We start from the raw sequence: 20,704 nt of genomic DNA, 5'->3' as shown, positions 1-20,704 counted from the left end.
ATTCCAACAACGTTAAAGTCTGACAACGGGCCCGTGTTCACAGGCCAGGACTTTAAGACATTTGCAGAGTATATGGGGTTTAAACACAGGAAGGTAACTCCACTGTGGCTCCAAGTGAATGGGACAGTTGAGAGATTCAGGTCAAACCTAAAAATAGCACTACAAATAACCCATTTTATAGGACAACCATATAAACAAGTGCTTTATCAGCTATTGCAGGACTACCGAAATATGCCACACAGCACCATTGTGAAATATCCAGCGGCGGTGATGTCCGGAAGAAACATACGCACCAGACTACCACATCTCCCTGATGACTGAGAAATACCAGGAAGATGACACCATGAGGGCCCAAGACGGGGCAGCAAAAGAGAAGATGAAAAGAAACGCAGACATCAAGTGGGGAGCGAAGGAGTCCTGTCTGGACGTAGAAGACGTGGTAGTAGTAAAGCAACCACAAACCAACAAGCACACAGCTACCTTCCATGAGGACACACTGATAATCACATGCAAGCGGGGTTCCATGTTAACGGCAGAAGGTGATCAGTACCAGATACAAAGGAACTCCTCACACTTCAGGAAGATGCAGAGCAGTAGCAGGAAACAGATCCAAAGAGGAGGATACATATCAATAAGATAAATCCTACCATGGAGATAGGGGAAGAGTCAGACTGGGATGATGGGACTGATCCCAAGCCCACAGACATGTCTGAGCCCCATGAGCTGAGGGTTGAGAGACCACAAAGGGCCGGATGCTGCCAAGACTACTCATTGAAGAAATGGGGAAACGGGTATGAAGTTGTATAAAATGAGGGGAGGTTGTGGGGGTGGAAGCAGGGAGCGGTTGCGAAAGGAAGTGACAGGACCAGAAAGGGTTCGTAGTAAGTAGGAGAGCGAGAGATAAAGACATGTTGGAACTCGTTCCTGTGTCCACATCTTTATTATGGAGGCACCATGCAGGTGATCAAGTGTTTGGTTTGGCTGGACCCCCACACTCAAAACACAACAGTGGCCTGGCTTTTGAAGCTGCGCTCCACCCACACTTGGGAATTCCTATATCTTACATTAGATCGCCTGCAGTAAGGGAAACATCTGGACGGAACAATCCCTACCCAAAGCTAATCCGAGGCTTCTGGCACAAACCATTACTTGAGAAAGAGGCCTGGAGCAGGGACTACGTAGGGGGCAGGGGGTGGGTGGGCTAGCATCAGGTATCATGGGGAGGCTCGAGAGAAGTATCAAGAGGAAGTGCAGGAGGCTATCAAGGTCAGAGTTAGCAAAATCTAGAAGGAACAAGGGGGCACACTTGGTCCAAGGCAAGGGGTGGGGTGTGGCCACGATCTAAAAGGTTAATGCCTGCAGTGGGAGAAGGACCAAGCACATGGTGTGTGGCATCAAAGGGGAAAAGGCGCAGAGAAGAGGCAGAGGTAGTAAAGAGGGGAAGAAATCAGGTCCTTAAGACATGCTGGTGATGTGTTCCTCTCAGATTTGCTTACAGAACAGAGGCAGACAAACCCAGTGGCCTCAGTCACGATGCTGAAGATCAAAATAAATCAATATCTATAATACTAGAGAAGAATGATGCAGGAAAAACTAACTTAAGAAGAAAGATGGAGAGCATGAGAAAGAGACGAAGGTTGCGGGAAGCACTTAAACCTGTGCCCTGTAGCGTAGAGTCAGTAGCATTAACACGGTTTCAAGCACTATAGACAAATCAAACGACAAAGGAATAGAATTTCACTTGCTATGTTTTGGTCTCAGTTTCCCTTGTAATGATTACATCTTGTTGGAAAACTCCCAATTGCAAGATTCACTTTGCATCATAGCAGTTAAGAGCGCCTTCATATTTTTTCCATACCATAAATCTTTGATAAGGCAAGTGAAACAAACGGTATGATACATCCACATTAATGTGCTGAAAAAACAAACATTAACTTTGTCATTTACACATCACAAAGCCCCACACCACAAAGCCAGAAGAAGGAAAATTGGCACAGTAACAGGGCACTGTTTCAACATTCTGTAACAAATGTGCATATATTAAACACCAATAAAAAACAGCGTGTGCAATTAACATTCCTCAGCATAGGCCAAGAAACACACAACAAAACTTATGTTTTGTAGACCTTTCTTGGTACAAACACTCTAGCAACAGAGCTAAACACATACTGTTCATGCAATTAAATGTGACGGTACCCGAGTACATAATTTATGGGGTACCCCCTTTATGTCTCCATGTGTAGGTGATTAAGACTGGGCGAATGTCAGTTTGAACCGTTATTGTCGTCCATGTGTATGGCTGTGTTCTTGATGCATATAACTATAGGAAAGCGCTTGTGTGAAGTGGTATACACTTATATTTATTATGGCTGTAGTATAACATCACAACCTAATAAAAGATTTTTGGGGGCTCACCCCCCCTACCCTTTCTTTAGAGTACAGCCTTTTGGTCATCGATCAAATAGTACCATACAGATCAGTAATGGTGGGAATTCAACAGCCATGGTTGTTGGTGTTCATGGGCAATTTTTCCAGCTACACGAAGTACATTCATTGTATTAAATGTCAGGGGGATGATGGTCATTAAATAGACCTACTTTAGATTATTATTCTCTATCCTCATAGGTTATTCCTAGCAGAATCAAGGAACACTTATTCTTTCTGGATACAGAGTAAAGTTTTTAATGGAATATAAAGTCACTACACATCTATAGATAATTGTGGACCCTGAGGAATGTCCAGCAGAGAGTCCCTTGTCTTATTTGATGTTTGTGTATTGTATAAATGTTTAACACACTATGACATTTTTATTGCGATTAGGGATTTGTATAAGATGACAATGCATTACTTACCGTAAAAGCATTTCTGATGGTTGTATCTGCTTAGATTCACATGCTGTGCATAGTCCGACATCCAGTGGTCACTGCGGAGTATTGCATTTTGTTTTTCGTAGTCGAAAAGGGGACGTCGACAAGGCGTGTCTGTAACACTATCCCTATAGTGACGTGCGTTGTACCCACAATCCCTCACGCGTCGAGGTCCCTGTTTGTATTTTTTCTGCCCTGAGGGAGCCTTCTATACGTGAGTGAGTACAGAAAAGAGAGAGAGATGTAGAAAGGTGTCCATGTTCCTTCCATCCGAGCGGGGAGGAATGGTGGGCGCATGTGAATCTAAGCAGATACAACCATCAGAAATGCTTTTACGGTAAGTAATGCATTGTCTTCTGATGTTTGTTAATCTGCTTAGAATCACATGCTGTGCATAGACTAGCGAGCAGTACCCGGAGTTGGCGGTGGGTTATGAGAAGGAACAGTAGAGAAAAGATGTCTTAATACTGCCTGTCCCACCTGGGAGTCAGATCTAGAGTGTGCATCTAGACAGTAGTGTTTTGTAAAGGTGTGCACAGAACTCCAGGTTGCCGCTTTGCAGATGGACTCAAGGGGAACATTTGCAATGAATGCTATGGATGCCCCAGTGCCTCGAGTAGAATGTGCTCTTGGCTTGAAGGGTAGTTCTCTCTTAGCAAGAGTGTAACAGAGAGTGATACATTGAACAATCCATCTAGATATAGTGGATTTTGAAACTGCATCTCCTTCTCTTCCTGCTGCCACCGAGACAAAGAACTGATTAGTCTTTCTCAGTGGTCTGGTTCTTTCCATGTACAACATGACAGCTCTGCGCACATCAAGTGTATGCAGACTTTTTCCTCCCGAATTGGAAGGGTTTTGAAAGAACGTTGGTAGTTCTATTGACTGGTTTACATGGAATTTTGAGATTAATTTCGGTGCAAACCTTGGGTGCGTGCGTAGAACCACTTTATCTTTGTGAACTGCTACAAAGGGGTCTAAAACAGAAAGAGCCTGTAGTTCACTTACTCTCCTAATGGATTATAGCTATTAGGAAAGCGGTCTTAAGAGTGAGGTCTTTAAGAGTTGCTTTGTGCATGGGTTCAAAGGGTGAGCCCATGAGTCTGGTAAGTACCACATTCAGGTCCCAGCCGGGAGCTGGGTTTGCTATTGGAGGGTGTATTCTCTTTACTCCCTCCATGAAGACTTTGATAACTGGGACTTTCCACCACGACACTTTAAGCTGGAAAGTGGTGCATGCAGAAAATGCCGCTAGGTGGACTTTAATGGAATTGAACACTAGACCCGAGTCCAGTAAATGGGTCAGGTACAGGACAATGTGCGTGGGGGAGCAGTCAACTGGGTCGATGCTTCTTCCTCTACACCAGATGACAAATCTCTTCCATTTGCTAGAATAACAGTGACGAGTGTTAGGCTTTCTAGCCTCCCTGAGGATGTCCATGCATCTCTGCGGGAGTTGCAAGTGTCCAAATTCTATGATCTCAGGAGCCAGGCTGCGAAGTTCATGGTCTGAGGGCATGGATGCAGTGTCCTGCCCTTGTCCTGTGACAGCATGTTGTGCGGGCCGGGAAGTTTCACTGGGGGAGATAGAGACATCTCCATCAAGTGAGCGAACCATGGCTGTCGGGCCCACATAGGGGCCACTAGTATCATGGTAACTTGTTCCTGGTGCATCTTGTGCACAATCTTGTTGAGAAGGGGAGTCGGGGGGGAAAGGCGTAAGCAAATTTCCCTGACCATGGAATCGATAGACCGTTCCCCTTGGATTGGTTCTGGGGGTACCTGGAGGCGTAATCTTGGCATTGTGAGTTCTCCAGAGTTGCGAACAGGTCTATTTCTGGGAATCCCCATTGTGTGAAGACGTCGTACTCTGAGGGCAGAGGGAAGTCTCTGCTGAGTTCGTCTGCTAGCAGATTGAGTTCCCCTGGTACATGTTGCGACAGTAGGAACATGTGTTTGAGAGCCCACTTCCAGATATTCTGGGACAGCTTGGACAGTCCTGGAGAGTGGGTGCCCCCTTGCTTGTTGAGGTAGTACATGGCTGTGGTGCTGTCCGTAAGGACCATCACCGTCTTCCCTTGTAGGTGTTCCTGGAAGGCTTTTAGTGCCTTGAACACGGCCAGTAGCTCCAGTAGGTTTATGTGCTTGGATGCTACGCTCGGAGTCCACACTCCGTGAGCAGTTTGATGGGCTAGGTGAGCCCCCCATCCTGTGAGGGATGCATCTGTGGTTAGAGTGGCTTCCACTGAGGGTGTGGCAAAGGGTTTCCCTCTTACCAGGTTTTCCTTTGTCCACCACCGTAGCGAGAGAACCAAGACCTGCGAGACCACCACTAGATCGTCCCATTGTCCGCTGGCCTGACACCACTGGCTGTTGAGCCACTCTTGCATTGGGCGCATGCGCAGGCGCGCGTGAGGTACCAAATAAATACATGATGCCATCATTCCTAGCAAGCGCATCGCTTTGCGCACCGTCACCTCTCGACCTGCCACATATTGGGGGATCTGAAACAGCATGTTTTGGACCCTCTCGTTGGAGGGGAAGACGAGGCCGTCCTTTGTTCGAATTAGAGCCCCTAGGAATTGTTTGACTTGGCTGGGGTCTAAGCTGGACTTCTTCTCGTTGATGGAGAAGCCCAGTTGGAACAAAAGGTCTACAGTCTTTTGGGTGTTTGAGAAGCATGTCTCGTAAGAATCCCCTGTTATGAGCCAGTCATCGAGGTAAGGGTATACTGGGATGGATAACCTGCGCAGGTGGGCCGCTGCCACTGCCAGTACTTTCGTGAATACCCTTGGTGCAGATGCTATGCCGAAGGGTAGCACTCTGAACTGGTAGTGTTTGCCCTCTATCATGAACCTGAGGTATTTTCTGTGCGCTGGCAACATTAAAATATGAAAGTATGCATCTTTCATGTCCAGTGTTGTCATGTAATCTCCCTGTGATAGCAGTGGGATCACTTCCTGTAAGGTCACCATACGAAACTTTTGGAGTTTGACAAACTTGTTCGCTGGGCGCAGATCTAATACAGGGCGCATGGTTAGATCCTTTTTGGGTACAAGGAAGTACACTGAATAAATACCTTGCGTTACCTGAGATAGAGGCACGACCTCTATAGCTCCTTTTTCCAGTAGCTGGTCCACTTCTTGGAGAAGGATGGCGAGGTGTTCTGGTGTCATGCATCGTCCCCTCGGGGGTCTGTATGTTGGGGAACTGTTGAACTCTATACAGTAGCCGCGGGCTACGGTGGATAGTACCCAGCGGTCTGATGTTATTCCCTCCCATGCTGGAAGAAAGGATGTTAACCGGCCCCCGACCGGCGATGCATGGGAGGGGACCCGAATCTTCGCGTCACTTGGTGTTGTTGGTGGCTTGGGAGCCTCTAGGGGTGGAACCCCGGCCTCTCCCCTTGCCACGGCGTTGACCTCTCTGATTGTACTGGCCACTATTACTTTTACAGAATATTGAAGTTGTTGATTCTGTTGCTGGCTTTGGCCACGAAAAGAACACTTGTTGCCAAATCTCCGCCTGTTAAGGGGCTTTGAGATTTGGTCCAAGGTCGGAATTGCGAAGCCAGACGTTGCGCTTCAGCAGAATTCCCTCGCATCAGCGTAGCTTGCCAGCAATTCTAGTTATTATTGGCAATTCTAGTTGAGAACACTGCCGAGGTGGTAATTCTTTTGGCTAGGGCATAAAGCTTTTTCCCCTCTTTATCCGGGGGTGCCTCGCTGGTAGACAGTGGAACCCCAGCCCTTTTCCTAGTGTTAGTCACCACTAAGGAGTCCGGGATTGAGTGACCCTTAATATATAGTGGGTCTGATTGAGAGGGTGAGAACAATTTTTCGATTCTTGGATTAACCCCTCTTACTAGTGCAGGGTGGCCAGTGAAGGGTTGATTTGTCTCTTAACAGAGGCGAGTATTGGAATTGTTTGGCTGGTGGGGGGTTTTTCTTTGATAATCCTTTCCACGAAGTCAGTGTCTGGGGTGACCTCCCCAGTTTCGACCTCAAAATGTGCTGCTGCCTTCCTCAGCAGCGCATTAAAGTTGGGCTGATCGTCAACAGGCGAAGGGTTCCTGACTGGTGTGATCTGAGGAGACCTGATGTCTATAATGTCTGGCTCTGTAGACCCTGATGGTGACTGCCAGGGATTTGGGTCACCCTCACCTGGGTCTTCCTCGTACCCTTTCTCACTTATGTTAGTGTCCTCATAGAAGCCTTCTCCCTCTTGTTGGTTTTCATCATTAATGAACTCCTCTCCTTCCTGGAAGTGAGTGTCCTCTTCAGTGAGGTCGTAAGAGTTCATATCCTCCTGAAAGGGGTTATAGAACAACTTCGGGTATTTAGCCCTTGGACTTTCTAGGAGTACCTCCCTAGGTCTTTTAGGTGTCCTATTTTCTGGAATGGCCATGAATCTGTCTAACTTGTCCATACAGGACTGGAACTTCTCTAAGGTCCACTGAGGTAGGCCAGAGCGGTCTGGGAGTGAAAAAGGAGTTTCTTCTCCTTGTAAGTGTCTAGATCTGTCCCATAGTGTCAAAGATAAGATGCCTTCGCCTTCTGAGAAGTGTTCTGGCAGGCTAGGGCTTTCCGTCGACGGTGGGAGCTGTCCCAGCCTACTTTCTGGCACCTTCAGCGTTTCTTTGGCCTTGTGCGCGGTTTTCGGCGTGTCACTTGCCGTCCGTCTCTGGCCGTCCTTAGAAGATATACGCGCGAGGCTTTCGGCGATCATTCTCTCTGCCGAGGGATCGCTCGCCGTCGCGCTAGGTACCGTCGAGTCTTTACTGGCAACGTGCGCACTCTTACGAGGGCCGTCGCCGCCTGAGGGTTTGGGGTTAGCGCCCTTATTTCCAGAGTGCCCGGTCGCCTGTCGCGGGAGTGGTGGCGGGGAGGGCTGGCGACCCTTACGGTCGGCGGAAGACGCCGGTGGGCCCGGCGCCTCCGTTGGCGCTATGGCTGCCTTCGTCTTCGACGAATGCATGCCGTGGGGTATGTGTTTATGAGATTTCTTGTGTGCGTCCTTGTCGCCGGGGTGTTCATCCCCATAAGCTGGGCGTGAGCCGGGCTTGTCTGGGCCGGGGACAGTCGAAGAAGAGCGAGAACGCTCCCTCGAGAGGTCTACAACCTCCGTTACGGGGGCCGTGTAATCACTGTCCTTGTCACATCCGGCGGCAGCGGGCGAGGAATCTGACCTAGACATGGCGTAGGCCGCCCACCTTTTGACCCTGCGGTCCTTTATCGTTTTGGGCTTAAGTAATTTACAGGCCGCACAGCCGTCCTCCTTGTGATCGAGGGGCAAGCAACGGTTGCACCGTTTGTGCTTGTCCTTCCCGGTATATTTGCCTTTGCAAAGTGGGCAAAACCTAAAGGGCGTCCTCTCCATAGCTGAGGGCAAGAAGTGTGATTACGGCCTCGAAAGAGAGGGAGGGGAAAGAGAAAGGCATTCTCAGAGTGAAAAGAAAAGATCACACAACCCCACTCTCCCTACTGGGTAAGGCCGGCGAGGCCAGGCCACGTGTTCGGCGACACCGAAGGATCTCCTCCGCTCGTCCTTCCGTCGAAGATCTTGCTCGGCGGAGAAACAGCTTGCAGCTTCGTCGAGGGAGGGATCTATGTGTTAGATACTAATAATAATAAACGACCAAGGGTCGAAGAAATGATTTCGCAATGTCTCTCGAGGAGCTCCGCATAGAGGCGACCAATAACTGGGCTGAAAAAAAAAATCTGAGGGAACCTCGACGCGTGAGGGATTGTGGGTACAACGCACATCACTATAGGGATAGTGTTACAGACACGGCTTGTCGACGTCCCCTTTTCGACTACGAAAAACAAAATGCAATACTCCGCAGTGACCACTGGATGTCGGACTATGCACAGCATGTGATTCTAAGCAGATTAACAAACATCAGAAATACGTTTTCTATTGTTAATGATAGCATTACAGTGAGGGTCCATTATTTCAGGACTACCACTGAGCCAGAGTTCTACGTGAGCCTTCCTTTTTTTATATGGAATCAATTATTTTCCCGAGAAGGTAGGAAGGAGTACAAAAAATGGTCCCCTTGTTTTTCTGGGATTTCCAGAGATGGACATATAGCTATGCAGGAAGGACACGGGCAACAGAAGGGTAAGGACGCACAGACACAAGCTTTGCGAACAACCCATTCCTGTGTTTTTCTCTCCATTTAGGCTAGATTGCTGTGCTGCTTCTATCCCATTTCCAGCATATACGGAAATCAAGCAAGACAATGTATTCCCTTCCAAGAAATCCAGTTAACCCTGCTATCATCTGTTACCACAGGGAACTGCTGTACGGACCAATGCAGAGGAATGGAAAGACAGCGTATGATTACCAGACCTCCTGAATCAAAAATGGTTGTCTGGGGCTGCTCGTTTACAATGAGAGATTGAGCATCAACTCGCTACTCATGGATGAGCCAGGACAGTGAAAACACTAAGCGCTCCCTCGGGCTGAAGCAAGCAGCTGAGTCGACACTCCTGGACTGGATGTAACTGTCAAAGGGAAGCATGGTTGTCTGCGACACTTTACAGTACCCCTGTGCGGATTTCCAATGGGCGAATCAATGCAGAGGGCATTTTCCTTCCACAGCCAAATGGCCCATTGGGGAAGCAGGCTGGGGTACTGCAGGCTTATGGCACACGTAGACCTCCCCGTATGTTCGTGGGTCAAGAAGTAGCATGAAGGAGGTGCTCCGGCTGCACTACACATGCCCTACTGGACCAGGAATTTTCCTTGCTTCCTGGTTACTGTTGCTAGCTGTGTGGGAGCCAGAGGGCAATTGTGGAAGGCAAGGAAAAAGTGTTTGTGCAGCTACATGCTGGGGTTTGTGTCTGTAAGTGCATGTTTGAAAGAGTGTATGCTGTTTGGTTGCATTTGTGAAAGTGAGTCAGTGTTTGAATTAATGTGTGTGCATGGCCAGGGAGCAGGCCCTCTGATTGCGAAAGGATTCTAGGGCACGTTTTCTTACTGTGGCATGGCATTTCTACTGAACATAAATAGTAAAGCCAACATAGTTCGAGTATGTGTGTGCACAAGTGTGGTTGTTTCCGTGTGTGTGTGTGTGTGTGTGTGTGTGTGTGTGTGAGAGAAAAACAGAGCTAGAGTGTGTGAGAGAAAGAGAGGGAGAGAGGGAGAGGGAGAGGGAGAGGAAGAGGGAAAGGGAGAGGGAGAGGGAGAGAGAGAGAGAAAGAGAGAGAGGGAGAAAGGGAGAGGGAGAGAGAGAGAGAGACAGGGAGAGAGAGAGGGAGACAGAGGGTGTGTGTGCACGAGCGCAACAGAGCGAGCGTGAGACAGTGAGCGAGCGCGAGACAGTGAGCGAGAGATACAGTGAGAGCGCGAGACAGGGCGAGAGAGCGCGAGATAGGGCGAGAGCGTGAGAGAGCGCAAGATAGGGCGAGAGAGCGCTAGCGCGTAAGAGAGCGTGTAAGAGAGAGCAGAGCGTGTAAGTGCACGCACGAGAGAGAGCATGCACGAGAGAGAGCGCGCACATGAGAGAGTGGACGAGAGAGAGAGTGCGCGCACGAGAGAGAGTGCGCTCGAAAGCACGAGACAGCAGAGTCGAGAGCGCAAGAGAAAGTGTGTGTGGCTTGTGCAGCAGCAGCCAGAACATGTTGTCTTAGATACCATTGGTGAAGCAAATCTGGACATGTTTTTACTGCGGCATGGCATTATTTACTAGCATCAAGGGTAAACCAAACATTTTGAGTGTTCTAGAGGAATAAGTATGAAAAGAACATTGTTTTAATTTGCTTGACGGGACAACAGGTATTCCTAAAGTGAATCTTCATGTAGCAAACTTTGAAAAGTTAAACCTATATTGTTATGAAAAGTCGTTGAAATGTTTGGTGTCCTGGAAACCCTATGGATCAGGAAGGAAAAGCTGTTCTGTCTTGGTCGGACCCGATCAGTCCCTGTGTGCCTATCAAGATAGCATTTAAACTTATTTCAGTAGCTTAAGTCTAGGTGCTGTGACAAATCGCAGGTATTCGTCCCTTCTCCCCAAGGGGGGGGGGGGGTGACGCCCCCTGTGAGGTTAGGGAGTTGAGCCCACTCCAAAAGACCCTCCCCTAGAAGGTTGAGGAAAGTGGGACCTCACCGAGAGAGAATTCCCCTTTGGGGACAAGGGCTCCTGTTTCTGTGAGGAACTCACTGTTAGGCAGAATCCTGTGCAGTTCCCTTGGGGACCACTACAAGAAGATTAAGACTACAGGAGTAAGCAGTAAACCCAATTGGTAGCAGTCTGTACCACCCAGATTTACTGGTAGCTGTGGCTGAGCAGTCAGACTTCTCTCAAGAAGAATTAGGCAGTATACAGAGGATACACAATAGGGCCAAAAACACAGATGAGCAAGCAAACACTGACCAGAGCTTGTTATCAAAAGTATATAATTATTTATTTAACACACACTTTAGAAAATACACTAGCACTATGAATCAAAAGCAAGTTAAAACACAATCAGAAAAGTATTTACACCTCCCTTAGCAATTACTAGACAAGTCTAAGTTAAAACACCACTTTTTGTCAAAACAGAGGTGAGCACGTAGCTCAGATGGCACTCCAATAATTAGGTTAAAGGGAGAGAAAAAGGCAGGTCATAAAAATAGTCAAAATGTTACTTCACAACACACTTCCAATGATTGCAGACAAGTCTATAGACCCAAGCAAGGAGACCTATAAATGGCACTCTACAATTCTATCGATGAGACAGGGTGAACACAAGGCGCCAAAGTAAAACACTCTCAATAATTGCAGACAAGTCTATGGTCCCAAGCAAGGAGACCTATAAATGGCAATCTACAATTCTCTCTATGAGAGGGTTAAAAAGATAAGGCAAGCAAGGTAAAACGAAATGATCAGTCCTAACAAATCGAGGCAGCACAATCTAATAAGAGCATTAACCAACAGGGTAGATCTGCAAAAAGGCCTATGCCAAAGTCAATGGTAAAAGTCAATTGGCCCAAGATCACACGGTTCTCATAACGACTAAGTCTTTGTGCAGGCGCAAAACGAAACGGACTGTAGCAGACAATGTCAGTCGAGGTGGAGGCAGCACACCAGCCCTTCCGTAAATGAAAGGCGAGAACGACTTCCTTCGTGTTCGCTCCGAAAAGCCAACAATGGGTGTCCAGTACCTTATAATGAAAAACGAACACTCCAACTGCGTCGCGGGTCCAGGTGGGTTTCCTGCAGGCTCCGGTGTCCACCACTCAACTCACTTGCACAAGAGGAGGCAGACTGGAGGGTCCTGCGCCACACGGGACGGTAGGTAGCAGCAGAGTTTAAGTGTCAGAAAAAGGCTCCGGTACCCTAAGTGCAGTCTGGGGTCTCTCCCACTGGCTATCCGGCGATGGCAAGACATTACCAAAGTTCGACCAGGGGGGAGAGGGGCCAGGCACAGAGTAAGCTGATTGGTCCCACCAGCTTAAGGGTTTGAAGATTCTGATGAAGAGCTTCGGTCGTTGAGAGCAGGAATTCGAACCTGCAGCAGGGCTCCACCGGGGTTGATGTCGTCTGCAGCTGTCCTCTCCGTCTCTCCTCGTCGGGTCCCTTGATCCCGTGGAGACCTTGTTTCCAGTCCAAGGTGGTGGGTATTTATGCTAAATTCCCCCATTCAGACAGCCTGGCTGTCAATCATTCAGCAGGGGGTCAGTGTCCAGGCCGGACAGTGCCCCAACCAATCACACCAAAGTGCGACTTGGTTCCCAAGGGAACCAAGGGCAGGGGGTCTCAAACCCCTCCCTCGCATCCTGCCTACCCTAGACTCCCAGGTGCCTTTGGCAGGGCTTCTGTTCAGAAGCCTGCAAAAACGGCAAACAAAGAAAACCAAAGTGAGTGAAACTCACGAAGGAAGATTCGAGAAGGAACCCCTAGCAAAGAAAATGGCGAAAAACACCCCCGGAGTAAAGTTATTAACAATATAACCCGGCCGGGTTTAGGGTTAGAGCTAACGTGTAGCTTTTACCGTTACCGCGTATTAATGTAATACGGTAATAAAAGAAAAGTGTAGTAGTACCACTGCCACCAGCCAATTCTTTAAACTATGGGTGCCAAATGCAAGTCAAACAGGACTTTAGACAAAGGAGGCACAAAGTGACCCCTTCAGCACTCTATAAAAGATGGTGTGTGCTGAGTCTGGCAATTTTAAAAAGCCTGATAAAGTTAATGGCAACTTTACCTTTGCTCGGGGACTGTAGTCAGCCCCAGCAATGGAGTCTTGGGAAGTCGAAACGACAACCCAGTGTCACTGCACTGAGGGTGCTGTGCGACACAGAAAAAGAGGATGCCCCCAGAGTTGGTTAGACTCTGAGTCCATGAAACACATAAAAAGAACACTTATCACAAAAATGCAGGTAAGAGTGGGAATAAAAAGGGTCACACTCTTAACATGAAAAAAAATAAACCCCTGAAATCCAGCAAAGCTGCTGAGGGACTCACTAGGTGAGTGAAATTAGCCACTATGGAGAATTCCTCCCTAACACTCCCCAAGTCAACTACCATAGCCACACATATGGGACTACCTTCTAAGAGTAGTTTGGCAACTTAATGTTTGCTTGAATACAATGTGAAAAGAAAGGAAGACGTCGATTTAACCAGAAACTTGTATTTAACTGGACGAGTGAGAGCAGAAGGAGAGTGCTATGTGCAAGGGAAGCCCCCTGACATCACGCCGTGTGAAGGTGGAGACATGGCAGGTCACGGAGCATGCAACTTTTGACGAGCCAGAGAAACACAGTGAGAGACGCCGGAGCTCCGGTGTATGCAGCCGCAAAGCAAATAAACAACCCAGTCGGAGAAGACCAGTGTCACTTGAAGAGAGAAACTCTTCCCAGTCCCGAGGCCAAGCTAACATTGAAGAAAGCAGTTTTCAAAGGAAGTGAGCAATATATAAGGAGATTCTATATAGACAATGGCCAGAGCTACAGTCTCGGCACACACCACGATCCATAGGAGGTGCTGGTGCAGCGTCCTGTGCAGATTCCATGAAAAGTTAAGCCCTGCAGGGCCTTTTCAACAAAATTGATTGTGAATGGCATCATAAGGAAATAAAAACCGGCGAGCGGACACATCGTGCTAATTTCAATTGATGCGATCCGCTCATCCTCATTTACAAAGCGTTTATCTGTGGAAGCATTTTACGAAGGTTGCAAACTTTCTTTGGTGGCATTTTGTTTTTCGTGAACACAGAGTCTCCCACTCTGCAAGATGGCCGACCGTTTCTAGGTTGTGGAGCCATTCATCCAAGGCAGCTGCCCCTTGCCCTCATTGGCTGATTCTTCTTAATTAACCAATCAGTGGCAACGGCAGGCAGACGCTGGCCCCTACACTGAAGGCCCACTATGGCCCTCATTGGCTGATTCTTCTTCATTAACCAATCAGTGGCAATGGCAGGCAGACGCTGGCCCCTACACTGAAGGCCCACTATGGCCCTGTCTGTGCCTGGCCGGTCCTGTCCTGTCTCTGTGCCCTGTCTGTGCCCAGTCTGTCTTGTCGTGCCTGTCCCCGTCTGTTATTGTCGTGCCTGTCCCCGTCTGTGCCTGTCCCTGGACCTGTCCCGGTCCCCGTCTGTGCCTGGCCCTGTCTGGGCCTGTCTGGGCCTGGACTGGCCTGGCCTGGCCTGTCCTGTCCTGTCCTGTCTGGGCCTGGCCTGGCCTGGCCTGTCTGTCTGTCTGTCTGTCTGTGCCTGTCCTGTCCTGTCCTGTCTGGGCCTTGCCTGTCTGTCTGTCTGGGCCTGGCCTGGGCCGTCTGGGCCTGGCCTGGGCTGTCTGTCTGGGCCTGGCCTGGCCTGTCTGTCTGTCCGGCTGTGCCTGGCCTGGCTGTGCCTGGCCTGGCCTGGCTGTGCCTGGCCTGGCCTCTCTGTGCCCAGCCTGGCCTGTCCTCTCTGTGCCTGGCCTGTCCTCTCTGTGCCTGGCCTGGCCTGGACTGTCCTCTCTGTCTGTGCCCTGTGTGTCTTGTCGTGCCTGTCCCTGTCTGTGCCTGTCCCGGTCCCCGATGTGCCTGTCCCGGTCCCTGATGTGCCTGGTCCTGTGTGTCTGGCCTGGCCTGTCTGGGTCTGTGCCTGGCCTGGACTGTCTGGGTCTGTGCCTGGCCTGTCTGGGTCTGTGCCTGGCCTGTCCGGGTCTGTGCCCGGCCTGTCTGTGCCTGGCCTGTCTGTGCCTGGCCTGTCTGTGCCTGGCCTGTCCTGTCCCGTCTGTGCCTGGCATGGCCTGTCCTGTCCCGTCTGTGCCTGGCATGGCCTGTCCTGTCCCGTCTGTGCCTGGCATGGCCTGGCCTGTCCCGCCTGTGCCTGGCATGGCCTGGCCTGGCCTGTCCTGTCCCGTCCCGTCCGTGCCTGGCATGGCATGGCCTGGCCTGGCCTGGCCTGTCCTGTCCCATCTGTGCCGTGCCTGTCCTGGACTGTCCTGCCTGTGCCGTTCCTGTCTTGTTCTGTCTGTCTCGTGCCGTGTCCTGTACCGTGCCGTGTCCTGTACCGTGCCGTGTCCTGTACCGTGCCGTGTCCTGTAATGTGCCGTGTCCTGTACCGTGCCGTGCCCTGTCCGTGCCGCGCCTGTCCTGCCTGTGCCGTGCCTGTCCTGCCTGTGCCGTGCCTGTCCTGCCTGTGCCTGTCCGAGGAGGGCCCGGAGGCCCCCTATACAAACTATAACTCGACCTCCTGACTAGTTACTGCTCCCACATGTGTTTACATCTAATCCTTGGACACGTACGCTCCCAACAGATATGCAAGTGAGTGATGGCTGAACTCTTCCTCTACCTCCACTAATCTCTCCGAATCAATACACTGTGCATATGTACCTTGCTTTCCTTGCCTCAACTAACCTACATCCTCTCTCATTGAATTTGTGCCTCGAATTTGGGTGTGTGTACGTTTTCATCTGTGCACCTCTTGTTCTCCTAAAATTATATTTCCTTTCAGGATTGCATTCATGCCTTTGTGACTACTTCCACTAGGCCTCCTGGGGAGTTAGCTAGAACTGTGCTGTGCAGTCATTCTTCTTTCACTCCTTGATAAACCCCTGACATGCCTATGGCTCTCTCTATCTCACCCAACTTCTCTAACTACTACACAATCCTCTATCCCTTCTCTCTCACGAAGTCCGGTAAAAATAAAAGCACAAAAAAGGCATCTTCAGGGCAAACCCTGGCCTTCCCATCGCAGACACCCATGTCACTGCTTCCTCCAGAGAGGTCTTCACTGATATCCTCTTCCTTGTCCCCTCTCCTGATCTATGGACTCCCCCCCCCCACCCCATCTCATCTCATCTCTACACTCTCTCCTTCCACATCCTCTCCCATTAACAGTTTCACCAAGTCAGAAGTCCTCTTGGCTGGCTTCTCATCTTCACGTTGCTTCGTTAATGTCTATCACACAGGCACTATCCTGTTTCAGGGTCCTCAACCCAACCTCCTTCTCTTTGACCGAATCCTGCCTTCTCTCATTCATTCATTCATTCATTCATTTGCATCTCCCCCTACTACTCTCTCTATCCATCCATCCATCCATCCATCTTCCTCCGACTGGTGAACCATGCCCCTGTACCCCACCTCAGAAAACCTTCAAAAGGCAGCCACCTTCTCCACCTGACTCTTAACACCCGCTCAGCCAACAAACACTCCGCTGACATCTGCCTCCTTTTGAAGATATTGACCTCGACATTCTCGCTCTTACCGAGACATGGCTCAATGCCCGCTCAGTCACTGCTGTGGACTCCCTCCTCCCGGACGGCTTCAAGATTATCTCCAAGCCTCAACCTCACCGCACTGCACTGCACTGCACTGCTGGGTGGGTGGGGTGGGGGGGTTCAGGGGGTTGCCTTAATCTTCCCTGAGTGGGTTCCTGCTTCCATTTTACGCACTCAGCTCAACTCTTCCTTTGAGAGCCTGGTTTGCAAGCTGGTCATCTCTCCCATCTCCACCCGGACCATTGCTACCATTTACCCTTTCCCTGGATTTCAGCCCCTAGACACAGGAGACGGTTGCCTGAATTCGGCAAAGCATCAATGTGGTCATAGAAGGACTGGGCAAAACTCATTTGAAGCATCTTGATGCGAGGAACAAAACTCAAAGGCTCAAAAACCATGTTTCACATCCCTAGGATGCACCGTTTGAGCTATTTGCACAGCAACACACATGCAACAGGTGGGGAGAGCACACAGAAAGTCCCAATATGCTGCAGCACGCCAACTCTCGCCACCCCTCCATGTCTGCTTCTGGGTAGGACAGCCAGCCACACACACCCATTCTCAGTGCAGTTTACTTCAGAGTGCAAAGCACATTAAGCGATAAGTGACTCGGAACAGCGACCTACAGGATCATTGATTTTAAAAAACTGACGAGTGCATGTCTGTCTACAGAACCCATGCGGAGTACGGTTACTTTTTGTTAAAATATTAAAAAATGTATATATATATATATATATATATATATATATATATATATATATATATGCAGCTGGGGCATAGGAACTGTTTATTAGCGTGTAGTGCGTTTACTCCTCTATTTTATAAAATCTAAAACTGCTGGTGTAATGGGACTGGTTCAAGTCATAGATATAGAATCTGATCAATAAAAGACTGTGCACCATTTGCGTCTGTCTTGCCTTATGTTGTAGTGAATTTAACCTAACTAATGTTCCGTTATAGGGATGTGGGGTATTCCTACAGCTTTTACCTTTCCTGACACAGTCTTTAGCCCGAGTGCGGCACACCTAGGTAAGCGCGGGATGCTGGAGTCCGGTAACAAGCTGGATTAAGTACCAATAAGGTAGGAAAGTGATACCGTACCCACCTACAATGGTCTCCCGCCAAGTGCAAATAGAACCACTACACCACCATTATATAGCCTGTATTTGTGCGTTTTTCTACTAATAAGTTCGGTGGTTACGTTTTTAGTATTGTGTGTGATTTTAGAAAATATCTTTTTAGAACCTTGCTTGGCATTCTTTTTATTTAAGACTGACCATAATGCAGTTTTTTGGACAATTCCTGATGAATTAACTCTCTGGAAAGTATAGCCTGCTCTAGACTATTGTCACCATGCAAAGGTGGTATGCGATCTTCTAGTAAAAGTTCGGATATAACACATCAAAGCCTTTACGTTCATTTGTACTTCTGCCCAGAATATAATTTTGCAATATTGTCTGTTTAGGGACTCAACGCCTTTCTTTTGCTGTTGAATTGGAAAACAAGCATGGCTGATGGAGAGCATACGGTGGGAGGGTGTGAAGAGTGTGAAAAGTGTGGTGGGAGTAGTGGTGAGGGCAGAGTAAAGCACAGGGGGCAGTTGGACAAGATAGGCAGAGATAGTGTAGTAAGATTTGAGCAAAGAGGTGCATATTGGGGATTACGTGTAGAAAGGTAATTTGGGGAGAGTAGAGTAGGGAGGTGAGGAACGAAGAGCAGAGAGAGGGTGTGGACATAGGTGGGGCAGAAGAAAGAAAATGGGAAGAGAACCAGAGGGAATGTGACAAAATGGGACAGGAATAGGAAGAATGGGAAGATCATGGAGAGGAGATGGGAGAGATTGAAGGAGAGACTGAATCAGGGTGTCTGATATCGACACCGACACATGTGATCCACCAGTTCCTATTGCGAAACCTGGGGAAGTGTTAGGTCAGTGAACCCTTAGAAAATCCACAGAGGGGGCCAGATAGATGATGCTTTTACCAATCAGCCCTCTCCGACAGCTAGTAGTAGACACTAAGTATTTCTGATCGCTATCTTGAAAAATCGAGGATTAGGGGTGCCTGGATTAGGATGGCAGTAGCCCAAGGGAGACGAGAGAGGGAAAACCATTACTACTATACACTGCATGCATCCTGACGAAAATTAAAAATGTGATTTTTTTTAACATCTTGAAAATAAAAACCCTAAAACTAACTATCGAAGTCGAGGAGGTATTGGAGCCTTTCATGACACTTCCCGGATTAAGTTCTCAAATTCCCTTATTATCTGGATACACATCTCCCTGAAGCAGTCTAGAGAAACAGGCGACACTATACAAGAAACAATACAGCATTACGCAACTTCTTCAGTGTGGACTGTAGGAGATGAGGCAGGATTCTCACAAGTTCACACAAAAGGTGCATTTCTTTTCCATAGTGAGGTGCTGAAGGTATCTGGAGTACATGACAAGAACAGATTGTAGTGGCTTGACTAACAAAGGGTTTGGTGTAGTAAACAAAACAGTGAACACATTGCCGTGCTGCTAGAGACACGCTGAATTAGTGAGCACCTTATCAATGTTGTCATTTAATCACTCTTTCTGATTAGGTTTCACCCTTTAAGCCACACAAATCCACTATTCTGCAATTGCTTTTTGTCTTAATTCAATAACATGGATCGAGAAAGTCCTGCTCAAGATACACATAACATCAGAATAATAATTTCAAGTACAGCTGCCACGTGTTTTTAGACTGCAGGGTGGTGTCTTTAGTCACCTGACATTGGCTGAAGAGATACGGGTGCTTCTTTCCAGCAGTCAATTCTGGAGCAAGCCACTGAAGTGCTGAAGCTTTCGGTGACGTCTCATAAGAAACTTCCACAATCACATCTTGTCCCCTGTATGAATAGAAACATTGATTCACATATCATTCAATACACAACTCAAAATGCATTTTCAATTGTTTTTGTCAGAACTATTTTTACAAGCTGTGCTTGATAAAATAATCATACATGCAAATCTCTGTAATGTGTTCATGGTAAGAGGACAATATACAAACAATAGTCAATCACGAAACAAAGGTTTACTAAGAAGAGAGAATTTTTCTTGCACTGTGTTTTGTTGGGTGAATGGCAAACAGCACAGTAAATCAACACCTTTTCATTACTGTGCATTGTAATTGCCATTAAGCGGCTGAAATGTAAAGCTTAATTTAGCATTTAGTAATGGAATAAACTGCCACTATCCTAAATCAGGCTCAAATACTTTCCTTTAAAAATGAGGTTATGTCTTAGAGAGCATCGTTGATGTAATACTATGTTCACTGGCAAGGATTCAGCTTTTGAATGGTGAGAATATGCCCTCCCCATTGCTGTTGAAGTAGAACTGCATAACAGAACGCCTCAGCTCCGACTTTCCTTTTTTATCCTATACAGGTCTCTACCAAAATGGAAAGTGCCTCTTTAAAACAATGAAGACATAGAATTATGGATACATTTACATCCCCAAGAACACCCTTTCGATTAGGGTTACCCATTTACATCACAAACTAGAACGCACAAGGAGCAGTTATTTATTTTTTGGGTTTATTTTCTGCACATGTGCAAAGATAGCAATAGACCCCATTCTTAGTTATAATCGTGTTGGCAGGTTCAGCTTTTGAGCTATGCTCTCCATGGTCCTCCCACAGATTCATGACCCACCTTAGAAATCCCTCCTATATATGTCCTCTTCCTGGTGGGCAGATAGGAGACAAACCAGTCCGACCAGGGAAGGGTGCTTCTGCCTAAAGTTCACCTGTGATGGTGAACTGCATTAGAGGAAAATAACTTGGGATGACAGTCTACCAATCGGCCGTCTTTCTTGGCTGGGTATCTCAACTTCTTTGGTGCTAAATAAATCAAACCCAAAGAATTAGAGAGTAGCTTTTTGTGGTAGTTTGGCTGTAGGTTTCAGGCGCTGAACTAACATGGGTCCCAACCCAATATCGGGTTGTTCGCATCGCAGTTCTGACACCACTTGTAGAATGTCAGACATAGGAGATGAACAAGAGGACATGTTCTCAAATGTTTCCGTTTTATTAAAATAAAGAAATGCCTCGTCTTCCCCTATTCCTACGATAGTGGTTCCCTATTCGGAAGAAATAGCGAACGTGTGCTTGTCA

At 48.1% G+C, this 20,704-nt stretch overlaps 1 protein-coding gene across 1 annotated transcript in view; it reads right to left on the bottom strand.

Moving 5' to 3' along the window:
• LTA4H (leukotriene A4 hydrolase) overlaps window positions 1–20,704 on the bottom strand; it is a 590,002-nt gene that overhangs the window by 428,406 nt on the left and 140,892 nt on the right. The window contains exon 3 of the mRNA XM_069629348.1: window positions 19,319–19,439. Coding sequence (XP_069485449.1) covers window positions 19,319–19,439 — 121 coding nt within the window. The remainder of the gene's footprint in view (window positions 1–19,318; window positions 19,440–20,704) is intronic.

Source organism: Ambystoma mexicanum, chromosome 12, assembly GCF_040938575.1.
Source record: "Ambystoma mexicanum isolate Mex_15411 chromosome 12, UKY_AmexF1_1, whole genome shotgun sequence".
In the NCBI taxonomy this organism is placed as follows: domain Eukaryota; kingdom Metazoa; phylum Chordata; class Amphibia; order Caudata; family Ambystomatidae; genus Ambystoma; species Ambystoma mexicanum.
This window is presented reverse-complemented; position numbering and strand designations above follow the sequence as displayed.